General features: G+C 37.7%; 1 protein-coding gene across 28 annotated transcripts in view; it reads left to right on the top strand.

The window, feature by feature from the left end:
- Nucleotides 1-23,322, top strand: part of adgrb2 (adhesion G protein-coupled receptor B2) — a 328,746-nt gene that overhangs the window by 291,090 nt on the left and 14,334 nt on the right. For 14 of the 28 annotated variants that reach the window (XR_009267175.1, XR_009267174.1, XM_058752678.1 and 11 more), the window contains 8 exons: nt 2,562-2,660; nt 5,622-5,793; nt 9,457-9,549; nt 12,701-12,740; nt 12,921-12,935; nt 14,505-15,250; nt 18,859-18,894; nt 21,949-22,062. Coding sequence is in view for 22 of the 28 variants with exons in the window: in XM_058752678.1 (XP_058608661.1) it covers nt 2,562-2,660; nt 5,622-5,793; nt 9,457-9,549; nt 12,701-12,740; nt 12,921-12,935; nt 14,505-15,250; nt 18,859-18,894; nt 21,949-22,062 (1,315 nt within the window). In the remaining 6 variants the exon portion in view is untranslated. Of the gene's footprint in view, nt 1-2,561; nt 2,661-5,621; nt 5,794-9,456; nt 9,550-12,700; nt 12,741-12,920; nt 12,936-14,504; nt 15,251-15,880; nt 18,642-18,674; nt 18,895-21,948; nt 22,063-23,322 lie in introns of those variants that run through there. The other 14 variants (XM_058752686.1, XM_058752682.1, XM_058752697.1 and 11 more) reach the window with 12 other exon arrangements.

Below are 23,322 nucleotides of genomic sequence, written 5' to 3'. Positions count from 1 at the left end.
CATGAATGTTACCTCAAAATATCCGACTATTTGAGAGGGGGTGCTTTTACTTTTTAAAGCAACCTGGCGGCGATAAAATAGACCTCAAGGAAGGACCCAAGTCATATCTAGAGACCACAGTATCAGATAATTGGAAGTGGGCCAGTAAGCAACCACATTGCAATACATTAAAACCACTCAGAAAGCTTAGCAAGAAACCTTAATCATATTTTAAGAAACCTTAGTCATATTTTCATCACAATCCTTTATTATTATCATCATTATTATTATTAGAAGTAGTAGTAGTAGTAGTAGTAGTAGTAGTATGTGGTGGCCATATTTCCTAAACAGTCATTTGTAGTAAATTAAATGCTAAACTAAATTTAGTGTCATGCTTTCTGTGTTTTAAGGTTGTGTGTGTAAATGAAACACAAGTCCACCACTGTTGTAATAAGCTGCTTCTTCTCTTCGTTGCTGATCCTGAGTGCCCCTCATTCCATATTCCTGATGTTCAGAGCACTTTCTCCGAGTCTGTGACATGAGGCTGTCTTTTGTTTACTTTACACTTTCAATCATCATATCAGAACACACGAATGTTGAAAACAGTTGTGCTGGGGTCTGTTCTTCGTACCTCGCTTAATACATCTGAGATGATTTTACTGATCTTTTAATGCTGATAACTGATCTCAGGATAATTTGGTTCTTCTAACAATTTAGCGGATTAGATTAAAATATCTGGATTAAGTTGTCTAAAATTACTTTCTGTTGTCATGTTCAGTGAAAAGGGCAGATATATTGATACTTGAAACCATGATCAGCAATGCAGTGATTGGCTGGCAGCAAGACAACAACACAATGACATCACATAATTAAGATCAAGGAAACTGCCTATGAGCAAAATGACATAAAAGATCTAAAAGATAAATAATATATACAGTATTTTTTTTTTTTTGATCACAATTATTTGTCACCATTTCTAGAATTTGTACGGGCTTTGCATTTTCCAATGTCAAGAGTATTGTAATTAGCAATTCATTTAATTTTAAAGCAGATGAAGTTCAAGTTTATTAATCCACAAGATCGATCTTAAGACATAACTGACTGTGTTTAAATGAATTTTGCATCATAAAAGTATTTTGAGATTTGAGAAGTGGCTGCATTTCCTGATGTGTCAAAACCACCTGTATCATTCAAATCAATGCACAACTCAGACAAACTGCATGGAATGTAGATATGACTGCAATAAAATTATGAGATATATTCCTTACCGAATAAATCTCTCAAAGAATAAAATTGGGTTTGTCTGTTATTATAGATTACGCAGATAGCTATAGGTAACAGCTTAAAATCTTTGTGGTAACTTTTTTTTTTTTTTTGATGAATAGAAAGTTCAAAAGAACAGCATTCATGTGAAATTTTTATTTATTTATTTATTATTATTATTTTGTAAAAATGTAATCAATCAGTCTTAGTCTTGGCCTTGTCCTTAAAACAAGAATAATTTACCCAGGACGTAAAACTGCGTAATAATTTCCAGAGACATCAAGATTTTCTAAGAATATATTATGAATATAGGTGCAATTTGTCTTTTTCCATTTCAGTTGGTTTTAGCATAAATCTCACTTAATTTAAACATTTCTTCACGTAAAACAAAGTGGAAAAATCTCCCAATGGAACAAGACAAAATACATTTGTATTCACATATTCACACATGCATAATCCATTTTTCCTGAAAGGAAAAGTATTCAATGTCCTTTACATTTTTAGTGCCACTTTTACATCCCAGACTCTTATTTATAAAGCTGAGGGGGATTGTAACAGGGTTCGTTAAAAACCGAACTTCCTGGTTAATGACCTGAGGGAGACCAACCTGGATGTGCTGATCTGCTTTCTAACAATGCTTACACAAATCAGGGGGTCACGGGTGGTATCGTGTGTGTGTGTGTGTGTCAACAGCGATAGACTATTCTTCTCTCTGCAGCAGCCTTTCTCCTGTTTTCACACACAAATACTCCTCTAATACACACACACACACACTTCAGTGAGCAGCTGAAGTAGGTTAGTCTTTGCAGCTCCCATCTGCCTCATCTGCTGATTGTTAATGATCTGTGGTTGCATTCTACTGTGTTTCTCTCCATTTTCTCATTTTCCTGCCATCATCGTCTCTCTCTCGCTCACACACATGCAAGCTACTTTCACGCTGTGACATTCATTACAGATCTCACTCTGTCATTGCTGTTGTTCATTGCTTGATGCTGTTTTCTTGGCATTACTTTAATTTTCTCTTTCTCTTTCTTTTTCTTTTTCCTCTCCGTTTTGTGTTCCCTTTCCTTATGTACGTGTTTTGTTGTCATTATTCCATTTGCAATTCCCCTACATTCTACATTCAAACCTTTTACCTTTGTGCTGTTTGTGTGTATTGGCATGAATGCGTGTGTGTATGGATGGATATTTATGAGTTTGTTTTTTTAAATATATTCCTCCCTACCTCCCTGCTTCTGTGTCACGTCCATTTCTTTCCCGTATGAATATATATGTGTGTGTGTGTGTGTGTGTGTGTGTGTGTGTATTGGGTCCTGAAGTCCGCCGTTGGAAGCGCGTAGCAGGCTGCTCCTGAAATGCTCCAAGTGCGGCGTGATCTCCAGTACCGCCCTGTCCAGCTCTACCGCCAGCAGCGCCATGTTAGTCTCATTCCATATTCTCTCTTTGTCTCTTTCTTTCTCTCTCCATTTCTTTCTTTTTTCTCACTCTTTCTATCTATAGAGCCCAACACTGACAGTAAGAAACAGCAACTCTTCAAAGAGCCGCCCTCCTGTCTGCACACTACATCATTTTCTTAAGTCTTTGCTGCAAAATGCCCTCAAAGAAGATCGTTTAAGGCCTTACAGTATTACAAATCATTGAAAATACATTGCAAAAATGGCTTTGGAAGTCGATATATTGTTTATTTGTCAAATATAAGCATACAGATACCACAATTCAGTGCAATATATTTTTCAGTCGAGTTATAAAAGTGTCCAAGACAGACTTGGGGCCATTCACACAGAACACAGTTTTGCTTTGAAAAATGCAAGACGTGGGCGGTGGAAGGTCTCGAGATGCGTTTTTTTTAAAGTGTAACTTTTTTTTTTAATTTAGAGCATTTTTAGGACACTGTGTCATATGCATGATGCAAACGCAGTGATCAAAGATGTCTGTCTAGCACATGTTTACATAGAAAAACAATAAAATGAAGAAGTTTCCCAGTGGAATAGAAAAACCTGCTTTGTGTGAACCAGCCCTTAGGGGCCATCTATTTTTTCCTTTTTTTAAAAATTTAATTTATTTATTATTTTTATTATGTTTGCATATGCCAGTGTACATATTTGCACTTATACAATTCTGAAAGTATTTTTGTATAGTTATATAAGATATTAAGACGTGTTTCTAGAAAATGTGTCTTTGATACAAGTGTTTTTTTGTTGTTTTTTTGTATTGTTTTTTGACACAGGCAAATTATTTTACAATTCCTTTGTTAAATATTAAAGGATTTTAAAAATACGTAAACTCTAAAATTAGACAAAAATTGTCATCACAGGATTTTGTTTTGTTTTTTGCAAAAACATGGAGGTGGTACGTCTACCAAAATTGATTTAATGATTGAAAGAAAAAATAATAATAATTACAAATGGAAAAACATGGCATGTTATTAAATGTTAATTGTATTCTTTTATATATCATTAATAAAATTCATAATATTTTATTATTTTAAATGTTTTTTTATTAACTAAAAGGCATATGTTAAATTGACAGCCATTTCAAAAACACAAATACATGCACATACACACAAACATGGAGGATTGTGCTCTTTGAAGAGGTAAAGAACCAGAGTGTGAATCAAGGGCCACCTCTGATTCTTTTGGCTTTGGATAAATTGGACTCATCTCTGCTGTTTGCTGGAGGGAGTCATGTTATTGAAATGATAATGAAATGAATGATATCGCCTCTCTGTTCCTCTTTCTCTTTGTCATTTTTTGTTCCTCATCTCGTCATTGCTGTCTGCTTTTTCTGTCCCCGCTATCCGAGAATATATACGGGGCATGTGTGTGTGGTGCCATAATACAACTTCCATTCATAGAAATTAATGAAGAGGACTTCCTAGAGGAAGTTTGGAGAGCCATGTTCACATGATTCCACCGATTACCTCATTTTCTTCGATGTCGGCGTTCCTGCTCCATCCCAACCCCACGCTCTTTCTCCACAGTTAGTTAGAGGAGGACATTGAATTTGAGTCATGCTGTTTCACATTTACCAACTCAATCTTGTCTTCCTTTTTCTGCATTGTTCTTATATGAGCATGAGAGCTCATACTGAAGATTTGCATAGAAGCAAATCTCTTTCTCTGTCTCATTGCTAATGTCCGTCCCATCGCAGTCATATGCAGGAGACTGAGTCAGTGCAGCGTGAAGATGTTAAATTGATGCCCAGCTGTGGTGAGCCCTTGCTTGGCTGAGCTCAGGCGGACAGTCCTTACTGACACCTGATATTTATCTAAATAGGCTCTGCGTGATGCAGAACCAAAACACTCCGGTAGGATTAGCAACATGTTGGAAATTCATCAGGGCATGTTAGCATGAGCGCTCAGCTTTATGAACAGCAATTATTTGCCTGTTTTGCAAACAAACTGAGAGTGTGTCCTTACTGGATTGACTATGTATCTGTTCACTGAAGAAGAAAAAAAATTATTATTGTTGTTATTATTATTATATTTTTAAAGTATTATATTGTACTTTTCCATTGTAAAAATAGTTTCCTGCAAAATAAAACCAACAAATTATAAAAAATAAAATAAATAAACACAGAAAATGAAACTTGGAAATATGATACAGTACATATGGAGGAAATTTAAATGCAAAATGTTTTCAAAAAGTGTTAACATGTTAACTTAGTGTAGAATTTCGGTTAGAAATTCAAAATTACAATTTCAAACAACCACAAATTGACAAAATACATAAATTACTGAATTTGATTTAATTGATATTATGATATTGAAATTTATATCTGAAATAAATAAATACATTAATAAAAAAATAATAATAAATTAACACAAAATATTGAAATTTGAAAATCTGCTACATTTTTTTTTAATGTTGTGACATTTTAACTTAGTATATTAATTTAATATACTATGAATACAATATAAAACAGCAATAAATGGACAAAATACATAAATTACTGAATTTGATATTATTGATATCATAATCAAAATATTATTATGATTTTATTAATTTATAGGATGCATTTCATTTAAATCTAATCTAAAAAATTAAACTAAATTAGTTTTTTTGTTTTTTTGTAAGGGATTCTAAATTATTCTCTTTCAATGCCCTGTATCTTGCAAACATAAAATGTAGCAATCAGTAGGTCTGTCATATCAGGTTTCTGATTATTGTGACTTTAATGACTCATTAAGTATACATTTGCGCTGTATTGACACTCAGTCAAATGCCTGTGGTGCAGAGCTGGTTTCTAAACCTCATCAACACCCCCATAGCTCAACTCTAATCGTGATAATATCTGATGGCTAATGATTCCAGGTGCAGTAATTTCGCCACCTTGCTGCCTGGAGGATGAACTGTATGAACTGTGTTCTCTCTGCACAGGGCATCGTTATGGAGCTCTTGTGTGGTTCTCCCTCTGTTGGCACTCACATGGATGTCAGCTGTGCTGGCCATCACAGACCGCCGATCAACCCTCTTCCAGGTGCTCTTCGCTGTCTTTGACTCAGTCCAGGGATTCGTCATCATCACCGTGCACTGTGCCATGCGCCGAGAGGTCAGTGTGCAACATCAGTGATGCATCCGGCAATGGTCCAGTTATCTGTGTAGAAATTCTAAGAAGAGTCACAGTTATAAAATATAAAGTTATTAATTAGTCGAAGTCTACAGGTCATTAGAATACGGGTGTAGAATTTTATTTATTTATTTATTTTTCTTCGTATGTTTTGTTTCATTTTTAATTAACAACCTTGTAACATATTGGCAGGAAATATTGTCTCAAATATTATTAATTGTATATAATTGCATCAAATATTATTATATAAATATTTGTTTTGGAAGGTTTTAAAATGTCAACTTTACCTTAGAATACTAGTTTAATATACTATTATTATAATTTGCTGATATTTACTGATTTTCATATTCTGCTTTTCAGTGATATATATATATATATATATATATATATATATATATATATATATATATATTCACTTATTTTTATTATTATTTTAACAAAAATAATAGTACTTTTTTTTTTTTTTTTTTTTATATATATATATATATATATATATATATTTTTTTTTATATATATATATATATATATATATAAACATAGTCATTAAAAATTGCATATACTACTTTTATGCTTACATATTTAGAGATCCCTGGCCTCTGACATCAAAGAGTTTGAAAACCTTGGCTTAGACAACCTCAGTCTTCATCACAATATTATATGCATGTGATTGGCCATAACGATATAAGAAATAAAAGTTTCACTGTTATACTGCCACTCTTAGAGGACAGTCAGAGGTGTATTTAAATGGAGATTGGAGGAGGACTTTTATTTGAGTCCATTATTTTAAGGCCCACTTAGGAATAAAACTTGGCTTGGACTGCTGACGCAATCAATTTTTTGAAATAGCATGCACTGCTTTCACGTAATAATGGGTTGGTCTGACGGGCCATAAATAAATCAACTGATGGATCAAACTATAGTCACATTGTAGTGGGTCTGTAGCCAAGATGTGATGGTTTCAACTCTCCAGCATGTACTGAATCTTGGCTGACTTTCACGTACCGTGTAAATCAAAATATGCTGCTGGAGTTTAAGGAGGGAGAGAAAAAATCAGTTCTAAATCGCTAAGCCATATATGTTAAATCAATATCGCAAAACCGAAGGATTAGAGTAAAATAAATCCTGGTATTATTTTAGTAAATATATGAAAATCCCTGGCAAGGCTTTGATGTAATCCCTAATAGATTTAGCAAAACAAGAGAGTGGAGTGTAGTTTGTGCGCCGGATCCTTGCGCTATATGCAGTTTGATGTGCAAAGTACACTTTGAAATGGAAGAGCCAACAATGGAAAGGCAGCATTCATGATTAGCACAGGCAAATGAGTGGAGGATGTTTGTGGGAATAGTTTGTTCTCATGCATTTATGAAGAGTCTAGAAGGCATGCCGTCGGGTGCCATTCTGATACGTCTACAGCTTTGACTCGGCAGACAGTCATCCATAAACAAGCTCTGAGAATGAGACCGTCTACCGCTCTGTCTTGTGAAGCAGCCTAGCGTTTCTGCACATCGTAATTTTAGTTGAGGGGAGGGGAGCAGACTGATTACAGATTCTGGTCTAGGCCAGTGAATAGTGTTGCAGCATGATAACTCATGCTCAGTTGAATAGAAAGAGAAGGGATTTACTAAACAGTGCAGAGAATGTGCAGTCAATAAATAAAGTGTTTCAACAGAATATGCTTGATGCTATTCGGAGGACGCAAGTAGATTAAAGTGTCATTTGTTCAGCGCATAACCTTTGCAAACCATGAAGTTCGTGGCAGATCAACCACTTGGGATATGTACAACATGTTGTAGAATTAACGTGTCTCAAATGTGCCTCCAGTGAACACTTGTGATGGGATTTTGTCTAGATCATGTCTGAGATCAAGCAAAATACATTGTGTACAAATATATTGTTAATATTTTAAATAACTATAGTTTTCTATTTTAATATATTTTAAAATTCAATTTAATTTAATTTAGGCTAAATTTCCAGCAGCCATTACTCCAGTCTTCAGTGTCACATGATCCTTCAGAAATCATTCTAATATGCTAATTTGGTGCAATAAAGACATATTTCTTATTAATTTAAATGCTGAAAGTTGTTGTGCTGCTACTTTTTTGTGGAGACTGCAAATAACGTTTTTCAGGATTGATAAATACAAAGTTCAAACAGCATTTATTTGAAATAGAAATCATATGATAAATGTCTTTGCTATCACTTTGCCTATCACAGACTGTCCCAGTGACAAGCTGTTGTTCCCCTTAATGTACAATTTTTACACTTTTTTTAAGCAATCAGTCTTTGTCAATACAGTGTTTGAGCAATTTCTAAGATTTCTATTTACACCTGTATTTAACTCTGTCCTCATGTGACTGAATCACCTGAGAGGGGGCTTTGCTGTGCATCCAGACAGTCTTAAGAAAATCTTTGCCATTAACTGTTATGTTCTTTGCTGGCAATAAAAGCTCTGATCTTCCCAGTTAGGAAACACTGTGCTTTCACTTGGTCATTCCGTAGGCGTTTTGGCCATAAATCTGTATGCAAATAAGTGGCATCCCGTTGCTAAGGCTACACTGTCGTCAGGGGAAACAGCCTATCACGTTGTCTTTTTTTTTTCTTTTTTTTTTTTTTTTTTGATTAAAGGGAGTGTCTTCCTCCCTATTGTTGTAGATCCTGTGCATCTGCAGTTATATAAACTCCTCCTGCAGAAATGCAAACAGGCTCACTGCAATGTTTTTCACTCAGGAATATAAACTAATATCACATTTTTATGAGAAATTACATACAGACGCCCTCTGTAGATTACTAAAATAACTAGATTAAACCGATAGATTCTCTTGAGTATATAGAAGCTGCTAGTATCTTTAGGATATTTGCTATCATCATTAGTTTCATGTTAGCATCAACACAGGATGGTAAGAAGAGATTCACCCCTCCTATTCTTTTTTTTTTCCTAATAATGATGTAACAGTCTTAAGAATTACTAACAGTCTACATGTTATACTGTAATTGAGTATAATGATTAAAAAATCTTCTTCTAACTTTACTGAATGCCTAAAACCAAAATGACAGACAGTAAAAATATTTTAAGGATTTAATATTTATTTTAAAATGTTTTAGTCTGCATTTTAGGACAATCTCACACTTGCTTTATCTTCTCGGATCTGTGCTGACCACATTCCTGTTTTCTTTTCATTGTATTCCCTCTGCCGGAACCCTCTTTTGTCTTGATCTTCGACCACACAATACTTCATTTTCTGCCCTTTTTGAGAAACCGAGAGAGGCTAAAAACCCTGACATTAGTGATTGACACCAGCAAAGCACACGCTTGATGGACAACTGTCAACTGTGGTTCCATGCATGTAGCGCATACTAACCGGATTTACTTTTAAAATTCAGTTGTGCCTCCTGAAATTTTAAGGGATCTTTTTGTTACAGAAGTTGGTTGATGCTGTCTTTCATGCTGGAACTGTGTTTGAACACAAACAGGACTGACGACCATATTCTGCTGCTTTATGAACAGTCCTAGAAAAGTTTTAAATAATGATGTTTTCGTATTTGTTTGGTTGCTGTCTTGTTTTATATTACTATTCCATGGTTTTAGATTTAATTTAAGATCTCTGTGGGTCACCCTGGTTGTATCCTATGTCTTCCAACCCTCAGGTACAGGACGCAGTGCGCTGCAGGATGGGTGGTTGCAAAGATGACAGTGAAAACTCTCCGGACTCCTGCAAGAACGGCCAGGTGCAGATCATGGTGAATAGCATTCCATTCCATCTCATCTCACATGGGACTCTCAGAGGGTCGACTTCTCTTTTAAACATCACGGGCTACTGGGTGATTGTGTTTCAAATCGAATTTGCTTTGTTAATTTTAAAAACATTTTACAAGCCCCGCCCACAACTGTTGATGGTGCTGTATTAGCAGAGACCCCTCCCTGAATGAGCCTCACACAATCCGCCATGTTTATCTTCATATTAGAGCATTTAAAAATCAGCATTCAAGTAAGAAATGTCTTTTTATTAAATCTAAAGAAGTCTTCAGTTCAGAGCAGTGAGTGATTTTATTGTTTGGGTCATATTAATAGCGTAGACAGCAGTATAAATACTGTATATTATGCTTCTGTCACTCAATACACAGATCTAAAATAAACATGTGATTTCTTTCCCAGCTGTTCACCTTCACAAACATAACCGACTGTGTTTTTGTAACTTATGTGTGTTTATAACATAAACGTGCGTGTATTTGACCGTGTAAGCGCAATAAGACATGAAAGAGAACTTAGTTTAGTACTCACATGCCATGTGACAGCCGCTTCCGGATGTGTGTGCTCAGAAGAAAACTATATCAGAAGTTTAAACTGAGATGGCTTTAAAATGCATGATTTCAGTGCGATAGACATGATAATCAAAACCAAACAGATGTTTTTAGCAGAATATCTGAGAAACGAGCTGTAAAGGCACAGCCTTATTCTGGAAAAGGGGGCAGGGAGCAGCAGCTCATTTTCATTTAAAAATACATGCATGAAAACAGCGTGTTTCTGCTTCAACTCAAAATAGGCATTTTCAAAAATGATGTAATAAATGATCTGTGGGGTATTTTGAGCTTAAACTTCACAGACACATTCTGGGGTCACCTGTCAGCTGGGGTCACCTGTAAAAAGGGGCATAATAGGTGCATTTTTGAATAGCATTGCACATATTGAAATGTTTTTAGGCCGGGACACAACAAAGCGACGGTCGGGCTAGTTTGTTTGGTGTGTTCCACTCGTCGGGCTCATGTCGGCGGCAGTTTGCCCAATTCAACATGTTGAATCGGCGTCGGGACCGTCGGCGAGGGGGAAAACTCTGATTGGATGTTCAGTTTAGCGAATGAGTCAGTGCCTGAGAATTAAAGCGAAAGTGATGAAAACAAAATGTTACATGATCTTTCCCAATCATTCTAATACGTGAATGTTTTCATAACAACATCAGCTGCTTAAAATGATTAACGTTATCAACGCGCTGCTTTGTTTACGTTTCGTATATCTGCGTTTATCTTGTATGTCTTTGTTTCGGTTTCTCCTTTTAAATGACAAATATATACTATTGATAGCTGCTGATATAGACAGTTAATTCCTCTCACGCATGTGCAGATTGGACGTGTTAGTTTCCCGTCAGCTGTAGTCTGTGCGGTGTGTTCAAGCGCAGATTTTTGGGCCGACGCGAGGCGATAACACCGTCGGCTTTCGTCGCCGCTAGTTCTTTGAAGTCGGCTTGGTGTGTCCCGGCCTTTTGAATGGTCAACTAGTTGTGAATAAAATTACCAGTAATTATATCCAATACAAGAAAGCAATCAAGAATGTCAGTAACATACTTAGCACTTATAACTTTATGGGGTATTTCCATATAGTTTTTAAGCCCTTTACCCAGTGCCTTGCAGTGATTTGTTCATGTCAAAGACTAGACTTGCTTGTAACCATGGTAACTACAACAGGAACTCTCTAAGTGTGTGTGTGTGGATCGGTTTGAATGAGAGGGATCACCGCCCCTGCAGGTCTGCTCCACCTTTCGGCTTCCTCTCTTCAACTCACTCCTCACTTTTTCTCTCTCCCTACCTTTCTCTCCATTCTGCTTCTTTGCTGGCAGAGGGGCCCGCACCGGCCGAGCCTCTACAGTCAGGAGCAGTGCAGTTCACTCCGATATTCACCTGGGTGCTGCCAAGGCTGCCACCAAACCTGCCCCGCCCACCCTCCTCTAGCCTTAACCAATCACAGTCATGGACATGGCCATAACCACACCCACATTCTCCACCAGAACCACACTCAGACTCTAAACCACACCCACCTTCTCAATCACAACCATGCCCACAGCCTCAACCACAACCACAACCATGTCCATACTCTCAACCACACCCTCAAAAAGAACCACAACCACAACCACACCCTGAACCACAATCACTTGCATACGCTTAACCACAACCATGCCCACGTTCTCCACCAGAGCCAGAGCCTTGTCTTGGAGCACAATCACATGACCGTACGTCTCTGAAATGTGCTTGATTGCACGTGTTTGCTTTAGAGTTAGTGCTGTCAATTTTAGAGTGTAGCTGACAGCCTAGCGTGAGTATTTTAGCCAGCTAATTAGATAAGTGGTTAGCTGTCAGCAAGTTATTTAGTGCAAAGTAATGGCTGTGCAGTAAAAGTTTTGCATAGTCACAGGCCTCCTTTGTTGTTTCATGCCTTTTCCTTTTAACTTCAACACGCAGGTATACACATACATACAGGTTGCTCTCGCTAGGGCATGCTAAAATTGTTCCATAGAGTAATGCCCTGACTAAAGCTTTGTTTTGAACTTTCTTTTGAGAGTCAATTCTTTTGGCAGCAATAGCCAACGCTGCATTCCAATGAGGGCCTGGAGTTAAAAAGAGCTGCTCTGGGATGGACATTTTCGGTTTATCCTGAGGGACTCAGTCAGTTTGTGTCCATTATACTGTATCTATTTTTAAGAGTCCTCCCCTTTTTTCATGAAAATAATATCAGCTTTGTTTGTTTGGAAAGTCAAGCCCAGCTGTGTCAGACTGCGGTATGCTAATTTATGTTCACTTTGGTTCATTGTAATTAGTGCTGGTGCTAAGGGATCTGCTATTTACTGTAGAGGTGTTGCAGATGTGTTGCATTAGACTAGTACTTTGTCGAAACACAGCGTGGTGATTGCTAAAATGAACAATTTGTTTATTTTTGATGGACTTTTTAACCACCACATACTGCCTGTAACAGATTAGCTCCACCCTTCATCATACATAAATTGTATGACCCAAATGTACATGATGAAGAATTGGTCTCTGTATGTTTAGTTCACTTGTGGACAGCATGGCATTTGTAACAAGCTGAAGTAATCTCTTCTCTGTCCTTCATTCACTATCACAGACGGACTTTGAGAAAGATGTGGACTTGGCGTGTCAAACAGGTAAGTACTTCTTGGACCTCCATTTTTCCTTTCTCTACTGCTGTCCTACCTCTTTGCTTTCTCATTCTTACACTTTCCTCACCATTTTTTGACTTTGCCCTGGTTCTACTGCAGTTTGTTTGGTAAAAATTGTTCATGCAAAGTTAACCCTGCACATCATTGTCTCCCCCTCACTTGCAGAAAGAGGACACCCATGTAAGTCTCACTCTTAAGTTAGAACATTCCTGTTTGTATGTCATTTGTGTAAGTTAGACTATAGTATTTTGTTGTTTTGCATAAACTGACATACAAATGTGCATGCCTGCATTTTGATTGTCGTATCCTTATCTAGGATAGTTCACCCAAAAATTAAAATTCTGTCATTAATTACTCACCCTCATGTCGTTCCAAACCCATTAGACATTTGTTCATCTTTGGAACACAAATATAGATATTTTTGATGAAAGCCGAGAGCTTTCTGACCCTGCATAGACAGCAAAGTTACTGAAATATACCCAGGCACAGAAACGTAGTTAAAGACATCATTAAAATAGGCCATGTGACATCAGAAGAATTGTTGAAAAAAGTTGTTATTTTTATCTCCTTGCGCACAAAAAGTGTCATCATAGCTTTGTAAAATAACGGTTGAACCACTGATGTCACATGGACTATTTTTAACAATGTCCTTACTACCTTTCTGGGCCTTGTATGTGGTAGCTGTGTTGCTGTCTATGCAGGGTCAGAAAGCTCATGGATTTCATCAAAAATATCTTAATTTGTGTTCCGAAGGTGAACAAAGGTCTTACAGGTTTGAAGCAACATGAAGGTGAGTAATAATGACAGAATTTTCATTTTTGGGTGAACTATCCATTTAATTTTAGCTTGGAATGTTAAGTTCCAAGAACCATAATTGGCAGATTTAGTTTTAACACTAAACCATCTTGATCATGTTACTAGTTTCACCTCATAAAGAAAAAGGCTGTGCTGTAGCGTTGGCACGGCAGGTTTATTAAAATCCAAACTTGGTCTATAAGCTGAACATTATAGGAATAGAAAAAAAAAAAATTAATATATGCACTTGTTTTGGATTCATTTCTTTTCTTTCACCTTTTGGACTGAGTTATGTTGCTGTTAAATGTGACCTTATTAATAATGTATAAAACCGGTAGGCCATTGCGGCTGATGGTTTTTCTCTTAGAGGAGCTGAATTGTGCATGGCTTTCCTTCCTAACCCTACCTAATTCAAGTGAACTCCTACTGTAACACCTCTGGGGCACCAACCTTTGCAACCGTCCAACTTCTGCATGCCGAGACTCCTGGATAATAATTCACCTGCCTGAAAATGTTTGTCCTTTCCTGCCCTCACTGCTTTACCTTTACCTGCTCTTTTGAACTCTGCACTGACACTCTCCATTTCCACGCACTGTAACTGAGCTCATTTTCTTTTGTCTCTTTTCCCATCATTCCCTCCACTGATCCCATTCACTCTGCACCCACTCAAAATCAATCTTGTTTACTCTGTCACTACTTCAACCTCTCTCCAAAACATCTGGGCTCTGTACCATTGGGAACTGCTTTGTAACCATCTTCCAACCCACCCCTTTTCTTTTCTGTCATGTATTGTTTTGGAATCCAACTTTGTTATGATCAATTTCTTTCTTGGTTCTTTGCCGCTTTGTCCATCTGTGTGATCATGTGCACTCGACCTCTGTTTCTGTCTCTTTCTTCCACCCCACTTCTGTCTATCTGTTCTCTTTCTCTCTTCCTTTCTCCTTGCTATCTCAGTCATTTTTAAGGAGGTAAACACCTGTAACCCTGCTACCATAACTGGCACTCTATCCCGCATCTCCCTGGACGATGAGGATGACCCCAAGTTGGCAGCTCATCAGGAAGGCGTTAATTTCAGTAGCCTGCCTGGGAACATCCCACCCCCAAATCTCCTGGTGCAGGTACCTCCTTTGGGTCCGCTGAATGAGCTAAGCGAGCAGCCACTAAAGAAGGAGGTTAATGTGGAGCAACAAGGTCAGCATCAACGATCTGGACCCATCTACCTGTGCACCGAGAGTGGGCTGGGTTGGGCCCGACCAAACCCTTCTTCCACCCAGGATTCCGCTGGTGGTGGAGGTGGGGAAGGGGACTACATGGTGTTGCCACGACGGACAGTCAGTCTCAAGCCCCCTCCTCCAACCCAGGATGAGGGGAAGCCCCTGAACATTACAGTAGACGACCCTCCCTTTCCTCCACCCCCTTCACCCATGACTCTGCATCCAGCAGAGAGTGAGGCATACCCTGCAGACTTTGCAGCTGTGGACCACATCAGCATGAACCTAAACCGCTCCTATGGCACGCTCAAACAGTTACCGGCCCACACCGGGCACACGCATTCCCACACCAACACCCACACCCTGCAGGTCAAGCAGAATCGTCCCTCTGTCCGGCAGATCCTCACCTCGGGAACAGTGGAGCGCACCAGAACCCTTCCCCGCAACCTGGGCAGCACCAACACCAGCCTCTCGGCTGGATCTTTGGAAGTAAGTAAGGGTTAAAGTAGGGGTTCATTCTTTCACAATCTAGAAGCATCACTGCTGAATGTCCCATGGTATTTTGGAAACCATGTACAGTTTGCAGGCAGTTTTGGCGTACAACCTAGGAGCACAATAGTGTTGTAATCTCCTAGCATTCTTGCCAGGAAAAAGGGAACCGGGGACCACATAGCACAGAGAATCATTATGGTAGAAAAATGTCAGTTAGAACTGCACAAAAACATCACCAAGACAAAACCATGCATGAATGCAGTGATTGCGAAACACACCAACCTAAATAAACAAACTGTACATTCCTAACCTAGCAACAGACAATTTCTCACTAGTTCTCTCAAAATGAAAATTGTCATCATTCACATGTCATTCCCAACATGTATGACTTTCCTCTGTGAAACACAAAAGAGGATATTTTGAAGGTTTTTTTGAAAGTCACTGGGGTCCAAAACAACACTAGACCCCGTTTGCTTTCCAAAATAACATTTCTTTTTTGTTCAGCAGAAGAACATAAGTCAGGTTTGGAATAACATGAGGGTGAATACTTCAAAGGTGTTGTTACAAGAAAGAAATACTGAGGCTGAATTATCTTATTAGTAATGTCTCCTTTCATTTCGGGGCCAGATGACGCCACATCATCTGTAGTCCCGGAGACACCATACATACTGATCATCTAGCAACTCTCTCATCAGTCTGTCACAGGAATGCATTCAGGTGTGCCTTCTATACCCAGAGTCCCCTGTCAACATGATGTTACACAACTTAGTGACTGCATCGGTGTGTGTATATGTGTGTGTGTAGTTGCTCTTCTCTCTATAATTACACTACAGCCCCACAAGGAGAAACAGCAGATGGTGAGAGAGAAACAGCCAGAGGAAGTGCCTGAGAGAGCCTGCACTCCTTCATTAACGGACACAAAACCTTCTCTCTCTGTCTCCTACACATAGTTCTTGGGGCTGGGGCATGAATTTCTAACTAAAGCCAGTTGTCAAACTTAAAGTCAACATAAAATGTGTAGTTTTTTTGTTTTTTTTCAGCCCTTCTTACCAACCAAAATAGGGTATGAAACTGCAAATGATCAATGAATAGAGGTGCTTAAGCATGATCTCAGGAGGTCAAACTAATATAAAAACTTTTTTTTCTTTTATTTTAATCAGTGGTTTGTTATTTAATGTTTTCTAGCAAGTATGTTACTGTAATAATTTTAGCAATAATATACTACTAATAATACTACTACAGCAAAAGGGGTATAAGTAAGGCAGGTTAAAATCTTTTCATACATTAATCTTTTGTATATAAGGCCTAGTTAGTTTGGGACCAAATGCTAATTGATCATCTTGTATTTCCCTTAATTGAAGAAAAATATTTGTTTGGTTGTGTTTTTTTTTTTCATCCTTGAATACCTCATTCACTCTGAAATGAATCATATTATGGAAGCAAAATATTAATTGCATGTTGACTTTAAAAATCTAATTGATGCTTTGACAGCTGACCACATATAAAATACACTAAATGTTTCTCATTCATTCTCCATCTCGCTGTGTCTCACACACTTACTCATAAGTGCCTGTAAATGCAGCTGCAAATTGTTAGAGTATACCCCATTTTGTATATTACTTTCATATCAGTCATCAAGCTGGAAAGGCTGCATTTTACCGTTTTTTTAACTTCACTTTCTTCTAAAGAGCTTACTGACTCAAGTTTGGTGTCATAAGGTTAGACTACTCAGGGAAAGGTACCTAAGTACTGATATTTTATTGGGCTTGAACACTGGTGGGGTCTGTAGTGCTTTGGCTTCCTCTCACCTCACTCACCCAGTGACACCTGAAGTAACTTTGTCAACAACTAACTTCTCACACTTTAAACAAAGTACACATCGTGATTCATCCTCCCTTTGTGAGTGGCATAGTAGCATAGGCCCAGGTCTTGACTGGTTTGTGTTCTGTGAGTCTGAGCTTGTGACAAATCGCCACAATGTGTACTGACACTATTGGTTAACTTTGTTTGTGAGAGTGTTCCAAAGAACTTAAACTCTTTTTATTATAGACTGTCTCTTACATGAAATTTTAAGATTCAATTACATCAATTCAATTCAATTCTTTTCAGATTGATTTACAGGATAGGAAACCCTTCGGAGGTGCATATATAACACTTAATGGACACTAACTACAATACTAAACTACAGTGCTAGAGTCCAAAATTAATACTCATAAGTGTCAAATGTCATTGCCAGGAAGCTTAGTTTCAGAACATTAGACATTTAGTCATAAATGCAAATACTCTACTAATGAAAACGTTTGTTATGATTTAAATGTCCTCAGACTTTTGAAGTTTATATATTATATAATTAATGTATTAGATCAGAAGTTTATATATTTTCTACAGAACTCCATGTGGCAACATTATGTGTGTCCTATTATTCGTATTTGCCAATAAAATGGAAATATGACGAAAACAATTCCTTACCACAATAGGTCTTCACATTTTTGTGACAGTTGTCATGTCACTGAGAGACACACATTGGCTCCTCCTGTATGTGTTGCTATGAGTGACATAATGACCTGCAATGTTATGTCATTAATGTGCTCAGAAAAGGTAGCTAAGTAATCCCATTTTCCAAGGAAATATATATGTTCATAAAAGATTTTCAATCAGGTTTGTTTTGTTACCTTTTAATGGGGAAAAGAAACTAGGTGCAGATAACTTGGAAAAAGAGTACACATTGGTTATTTACATATACCAACACTGTAACAATACAAAGCTGGTTGAAAATCTGTGAAGTTGTTCTTTAATAAAAAGTAATGATAATACAGATTCATGGGCCTATAACAATTTACTGCCAGTTGGTCTTCTCAACTGACTCACCAAGTGGATCATTAAGTTAATTTGAGACCCTTTACATTACTATGCAAAGTGCAGAAGTACAAACTAATTTTGTCAGAACTAAGCAAGTTCCTTCCTAGCAAGTGGTTTTGGTTTACAGAAGATTAGAGATGTTTACAGACTGAGACATGTATACAATATTATGCCATTTTCTAAACATACCACAGCTTCTGCTGTTTACATTATATGCAGACAGAGTATGTTATTTACTTATTTATGTTTTAATCAAAAGCTTATATCATCATCACTTATGCTGTTTTATGGAGGAAAATCTTATCCAAGGCCTATCCAACCAGTGGCCCAATCTGGCCTGTTTGACCATTTCAGTGACCCACATGAAGATGCCAGTTAAATATCCTAAAATGATGTCATTAAATATACTGTATTAGATGAAACCAGTTTCAGGTATGATTTGAGAAGTTCACGTTACATTTTTTTTAACATGGACATTGTTATGCACTTCTCTTATGCTGTAAGACGCCCGCCATACACCCACTTGTTGTTGAAGGCAAATATACCTTTCCTGTGTTCACAGTGAAGTTCAGTTTCAATCCAAACACAAAACACCCACTGGAAAAGCAGTTCAGTCAGCTGAGGGGTATTATATGCTCACTGCACCTGCATGAGGCAATTGCGTCATGGGCGCCAGTTTACTCAGGTGCTGAAAGATGTGCAGTTGTGATTGATGGTGTCTTCTCTCCCCCTCCCCCTTCCCCCAGAGGAAAAGAGTACGGTACTCTGAGCTGGACTTTGAGGTAAGACCCCGTCCCCATCTGTCCTCAGACTGGTGTTTGTGCTTCTGTCCAACATTATCTAGAGATTTCTCAATGGACTCACACAGGAGCCAATGATAGTTGCTGCTCTGGTGCTTGTTTCCCCCATCATGCATTTAGTATTAGCAACAGTCCTATCCATGGCAGAACTGCTTAGTGTTTCACATGCCTTGATTTCTTAGGCTTTTTCGGCATTGTTTCAAAATAGGGTGACCACATATTGCACTTTGAAATATATAAAATGAAATAAACTATACATATGTAATGTTTAATATAAATTATACATTAACTTAATTGGGTGTGTATAAGCATGTGTGTGTGTGTGTACATTCAGTTCTGCTCATAAGTTTACATCCCCCTGGTGGAATGTGAAAGATGTTAATGATTTTAACAAAATAGAAGGGATTATAACAATGGTATGTTATTTATTTAGTACTGTCCTGAATGAGTTATGGAACATGAACAGCTGAGTCACTGGTTTGTCCTTAACCATGGGTGTCCAAACTAAATTCAGTAGGGCCAATGTCTTGCAGAGTTTGGCTCCAACTTGCCTCAAAACATCTGCCTGGAAGTTCAGAGTATGTCTGTATAATACGACCTTGAATAGCTGGTTCAGGTGTGATTAATTGGGTTGGAGCTAAACTCTGCAGGACAGTGGTCCTCCAGGAGCAGGATTGGACACTCCTGTCCTAAACAGTTAAACCGCTCACTGTTCTGTAGAAAAGTCCTCCAGCTTCTGCACATTCTTTGGTTTTGTAGCATTTTCTGAATATTTGAACCCTTTCCAACAGTGAATGTATGATTTTGAGATCTGTCTTTTCACACCAAGGACAACTGATGGACTAATACACAACTACTGTATTACAAAAGATGAAAACATTCACTGATACTCAAGAAGGCAATACAATGCTTTAAGAGTTGGGGGTGTAAACTTTTGAACAGGATGATCATTTGTAAATTTCTCTTATTTTATCCAAAGTATTAACATTTACATGGTGTTTCGTGGGGACATCATTAGTTTGACAGTAGATTTATAGTTCATTTAAACAGTCTTGGCAGTTAATACACTCTTAAAAATAAAGGTGCTTCACGATGCCATAAAACAGGGGTCACCAAACTTGTTCCTGGAGGGCCGGAGACTTGCAGAGTTTAGCTCCAACCCTAAACAAACACACGTGAACCAGCTAATCAAGGTCTTGCTTGGTATACTTGAAACTTCAAGGCAGGTGTGTTGAGGCAAGTTGGAGCTAAACTCTGCATAACCCCTGCCATAGAAGAACTTTTTTTTGTCTTTTTTTTTTTTTTTTGTCTAAATAGTTCCATAGAGAACCTTTAACATCTGAAGAACCTTTCTGTTTCACAAAAGGTTATTTGTGGCGAAAGAAGGTTCTTCAGATCATAAAAAGGTAAGAAAGAGATGGTTCTTTAAAGATCCTTTGACTGAATGGTTCTTCTGTGGCATTGCTTTTAAGCACCTTTATTTTTAAGAGTGTAGATGCAAAGTTGATGAATAATTGTAATTTACAGCATTCCTGCAGTTCAAATACAGTTTAAACATTGCGCAGCAATAGCTATGCTCAGTAAATTCAGAAACTGTTCTGCATTTAGCATTTCAGAAATCTGGTCACCCTATTTCAAGATGACATCTTTGATATGTCATCACAAAGTGTGCTGTGTAATAACACCATATACAAGCAGGATATGTTTCTGAATACAGAAGGATCAAGGCTGCAGAAACACTGAACCAGTGTAGAGCTCTGTAAGTGTTGAGTGAGTGGCATTATTGTGTGTGTGAAAGAGATAGACGGCATATTGAGACGAGTAGAGACTGCACGTGTGTGACTGAGGCAGCCTGGAGGGCACCTCCATGGAATGATCAACTGGCAGGATCCAGCAAATCTCCAGTCTGAAACATCCCAATCCATTTTCTCCAGAACACACTTATGTGCTTTTAAACCAGCTGTTCTTCAATTATATTTGAAAGCTTAAGTTAAGTTATGACTGGATATTTGCTCTCCAGTATGGAGGCTTCTTCTAAAACAGAGGTATGTCTTGTTACTAACGCATTCAGATGCTTTTAGAGCTTCATAACCTTTTCCATCCTAGTCAGTGCTGCATGAGATCTTCTCCCTCCTGTCCTGATAAACAAACTGAGGTTGACAGTAGACTAAAATAATTTTAAATGATATAGATAATCATTTGTGTTGTTACAAGGGTTAATTTCGAAAAGTTAATTAGCTGAAATATCCCTGTAAAAACATGTAGTGCATTTAGTTTTAATTCATTAAATTCCTCTTGAAAACAAAAACAAAACAATATTCGACTAAAATAGGTATTGCTCTGGTGAGAAAAAAAGCAGTTAGTCAGTCTGTTAAACTGATCTGTTTGCTGGTTTGGCATTTGTAGCACTTGTTTTCTGGTCAGGCTGGATTGTTGAGTTTATGTGTTCTGGCACTCGTATTTCGACAAGTAGAATTCACACTGAGCAGAATGAAGTTAAACAGGTGAATGTGCTACATTAAATGCCATAAAATGTAAACATTTTATAAATGAATATATTTAACTTTGGTTGCCCTAAAATAAATGACAATTGTTATATGCAATAACCATTTATAAAAAAGCAAAATAAACCCAAAATTCCATTATTTCTCAGAAATCAACCGTAGTACATGGATGCTTACATTCGCAGGTTGAGCGCTATGTCAGGTCTGCCTGAACACCAGTTGTGACTACAAAGCAGCCAGCCAGCTTCCAACCACCTCCAATTAAGTCTGGGAATTGGTGGAAGTGTCTGTCAGTAAGAAATTATACTGACCAGAGAGCTTTAACATAGTTTAATACCCATCAGAACCAATCCGTTTTACTACTCATTCAGAACACCACCCTTCAAAAGGATACATGTTCATAGTGACCCTAGTTTTGCGGGTTTAACACCAGTAGCCGTTGCCCCAGCTCCTCCCTAGCCTGTCCTTTCTTATTTTTGCTTTTGTTTCTTTTTGTTTTTTTTTGTTTGTTTGTTTTTCCCCTTCCTTACAGAAAGTGATGCACACTCGCAAAAGACACTCAGAGCTCTACCATGAACTCAACCACTCCACCAAGTTCCACACCATAGACAGGTATAACAGGGACCCTGCCATGTCCTCCTTCAAGGTAAGACCCCTCTAACCTGCGACCCCACACTGATACCCATCCCTGACACGGTCAAATCGTTCACTTTTTATGTGAAATAATCTCGCCATGTGTTTTCTAAAAATCCTGCGTAATTGCGTCACAAACTCGCTAATGTATTGCCATGCTCACACGTGCAACACTGCAGGAGTTTTAAAGCAATTGTAACTGGCGCTCTAAATTGTTTTCTTATAAATTAATTACTAATGATATTTACGTAAATAATTTGTTATTAATTAAATAACTTGTTTTAATGGTGTATTAATGTCTTTAATTCCTTTTAACCTGCTTTAAAATTACAGGGATCAAAATTCATAAACGTTTTGATATTAAATATGATTCAAATGGATATGCTATCTGATCAATGAAAAATGAAATTCTATCATCATTTATTCACTCTCATGTTGTTTTAAACCTGTAGGACTTTAATGTATGGGCAAGAACATTTTTTTAGAAATATATTTTATGTTTCACAGAAGAAAGAAAAGCATTCATGTTTGGAACGACGCAAGGGTGAATAAATGATAACAGAATTTTTGGGTGAACTATCCCTTTAAAAGTTCAAAAAAAAAAAGAAGAAGAAAAAAAGAATGGGGAGTGAACAGTTTGTATTGTGATACTTGAATTTAAATTAGAAAAAAAAAAATACTTTGAAATGCACCTGGTGTTTGAAAAACTCATCTTCATCAGCACATGCACTACTTTCCATTTCTCCAAGCCTTGTGTTTTGTAAGCTAATTAATACAGTATTAATAGTTGGATCATATTTAGTCTCCTGCCATTAAGCTTCTCAAAGTACACCTGCCCGCTGCAGCGCTGTCTCCTATCTGCTTCCCCTGGAAAGAGCTGACTGTTCATCTTTGCATTAGCTAGACTGCTGAATCTTTAATGTTCTATTAGCGGAAGGAGCATTGCACCAGGTTCCAGAGGCTTTTGTCATTAATATTTAAAAACAAATGCCCTGGGGAAAATTACCTGGCCGTAATTTGCGACAAGTGTATACTTTGGTGGCATTTGCCACATGCTCACTCACTTTTCATTTGGATCATGCTGTCTGCAACCTCAGTTACAGTCTATTTCAGCCCATTAGATCCTTGTGCTGCATTACTTTTCACCAGAGGCGTGTCCTGGGGTGGCCCTGGCCACTGGAGTGATTTGATTGGTCACCCAAAATTCTAGCCATCTCTTAAATTATCGGTGAAGATATATGTAGTAGTATTCTTGACAATGAGTCTGTACCCT

Source organism: Onychostoma macrolepis, chromosome 19, assembly GCF_012432095.1.
Source record: "Onychostoma macrolepis isolate SWU-2019 chromosome 19, ASM1243209v1, whole genome shotgun sequence".
Lineage (NCBI taxonomy): Eukaryota > Metazoa > Chordata > Actinopteri > Cypriniformes > Cyprinidae > Onychostoma > Onychostoma macrolepis.
Note: the sequence above shows the minus strand (reverse complement) of the source record. Positions and strands in the feature narration are given on the sequence as shown.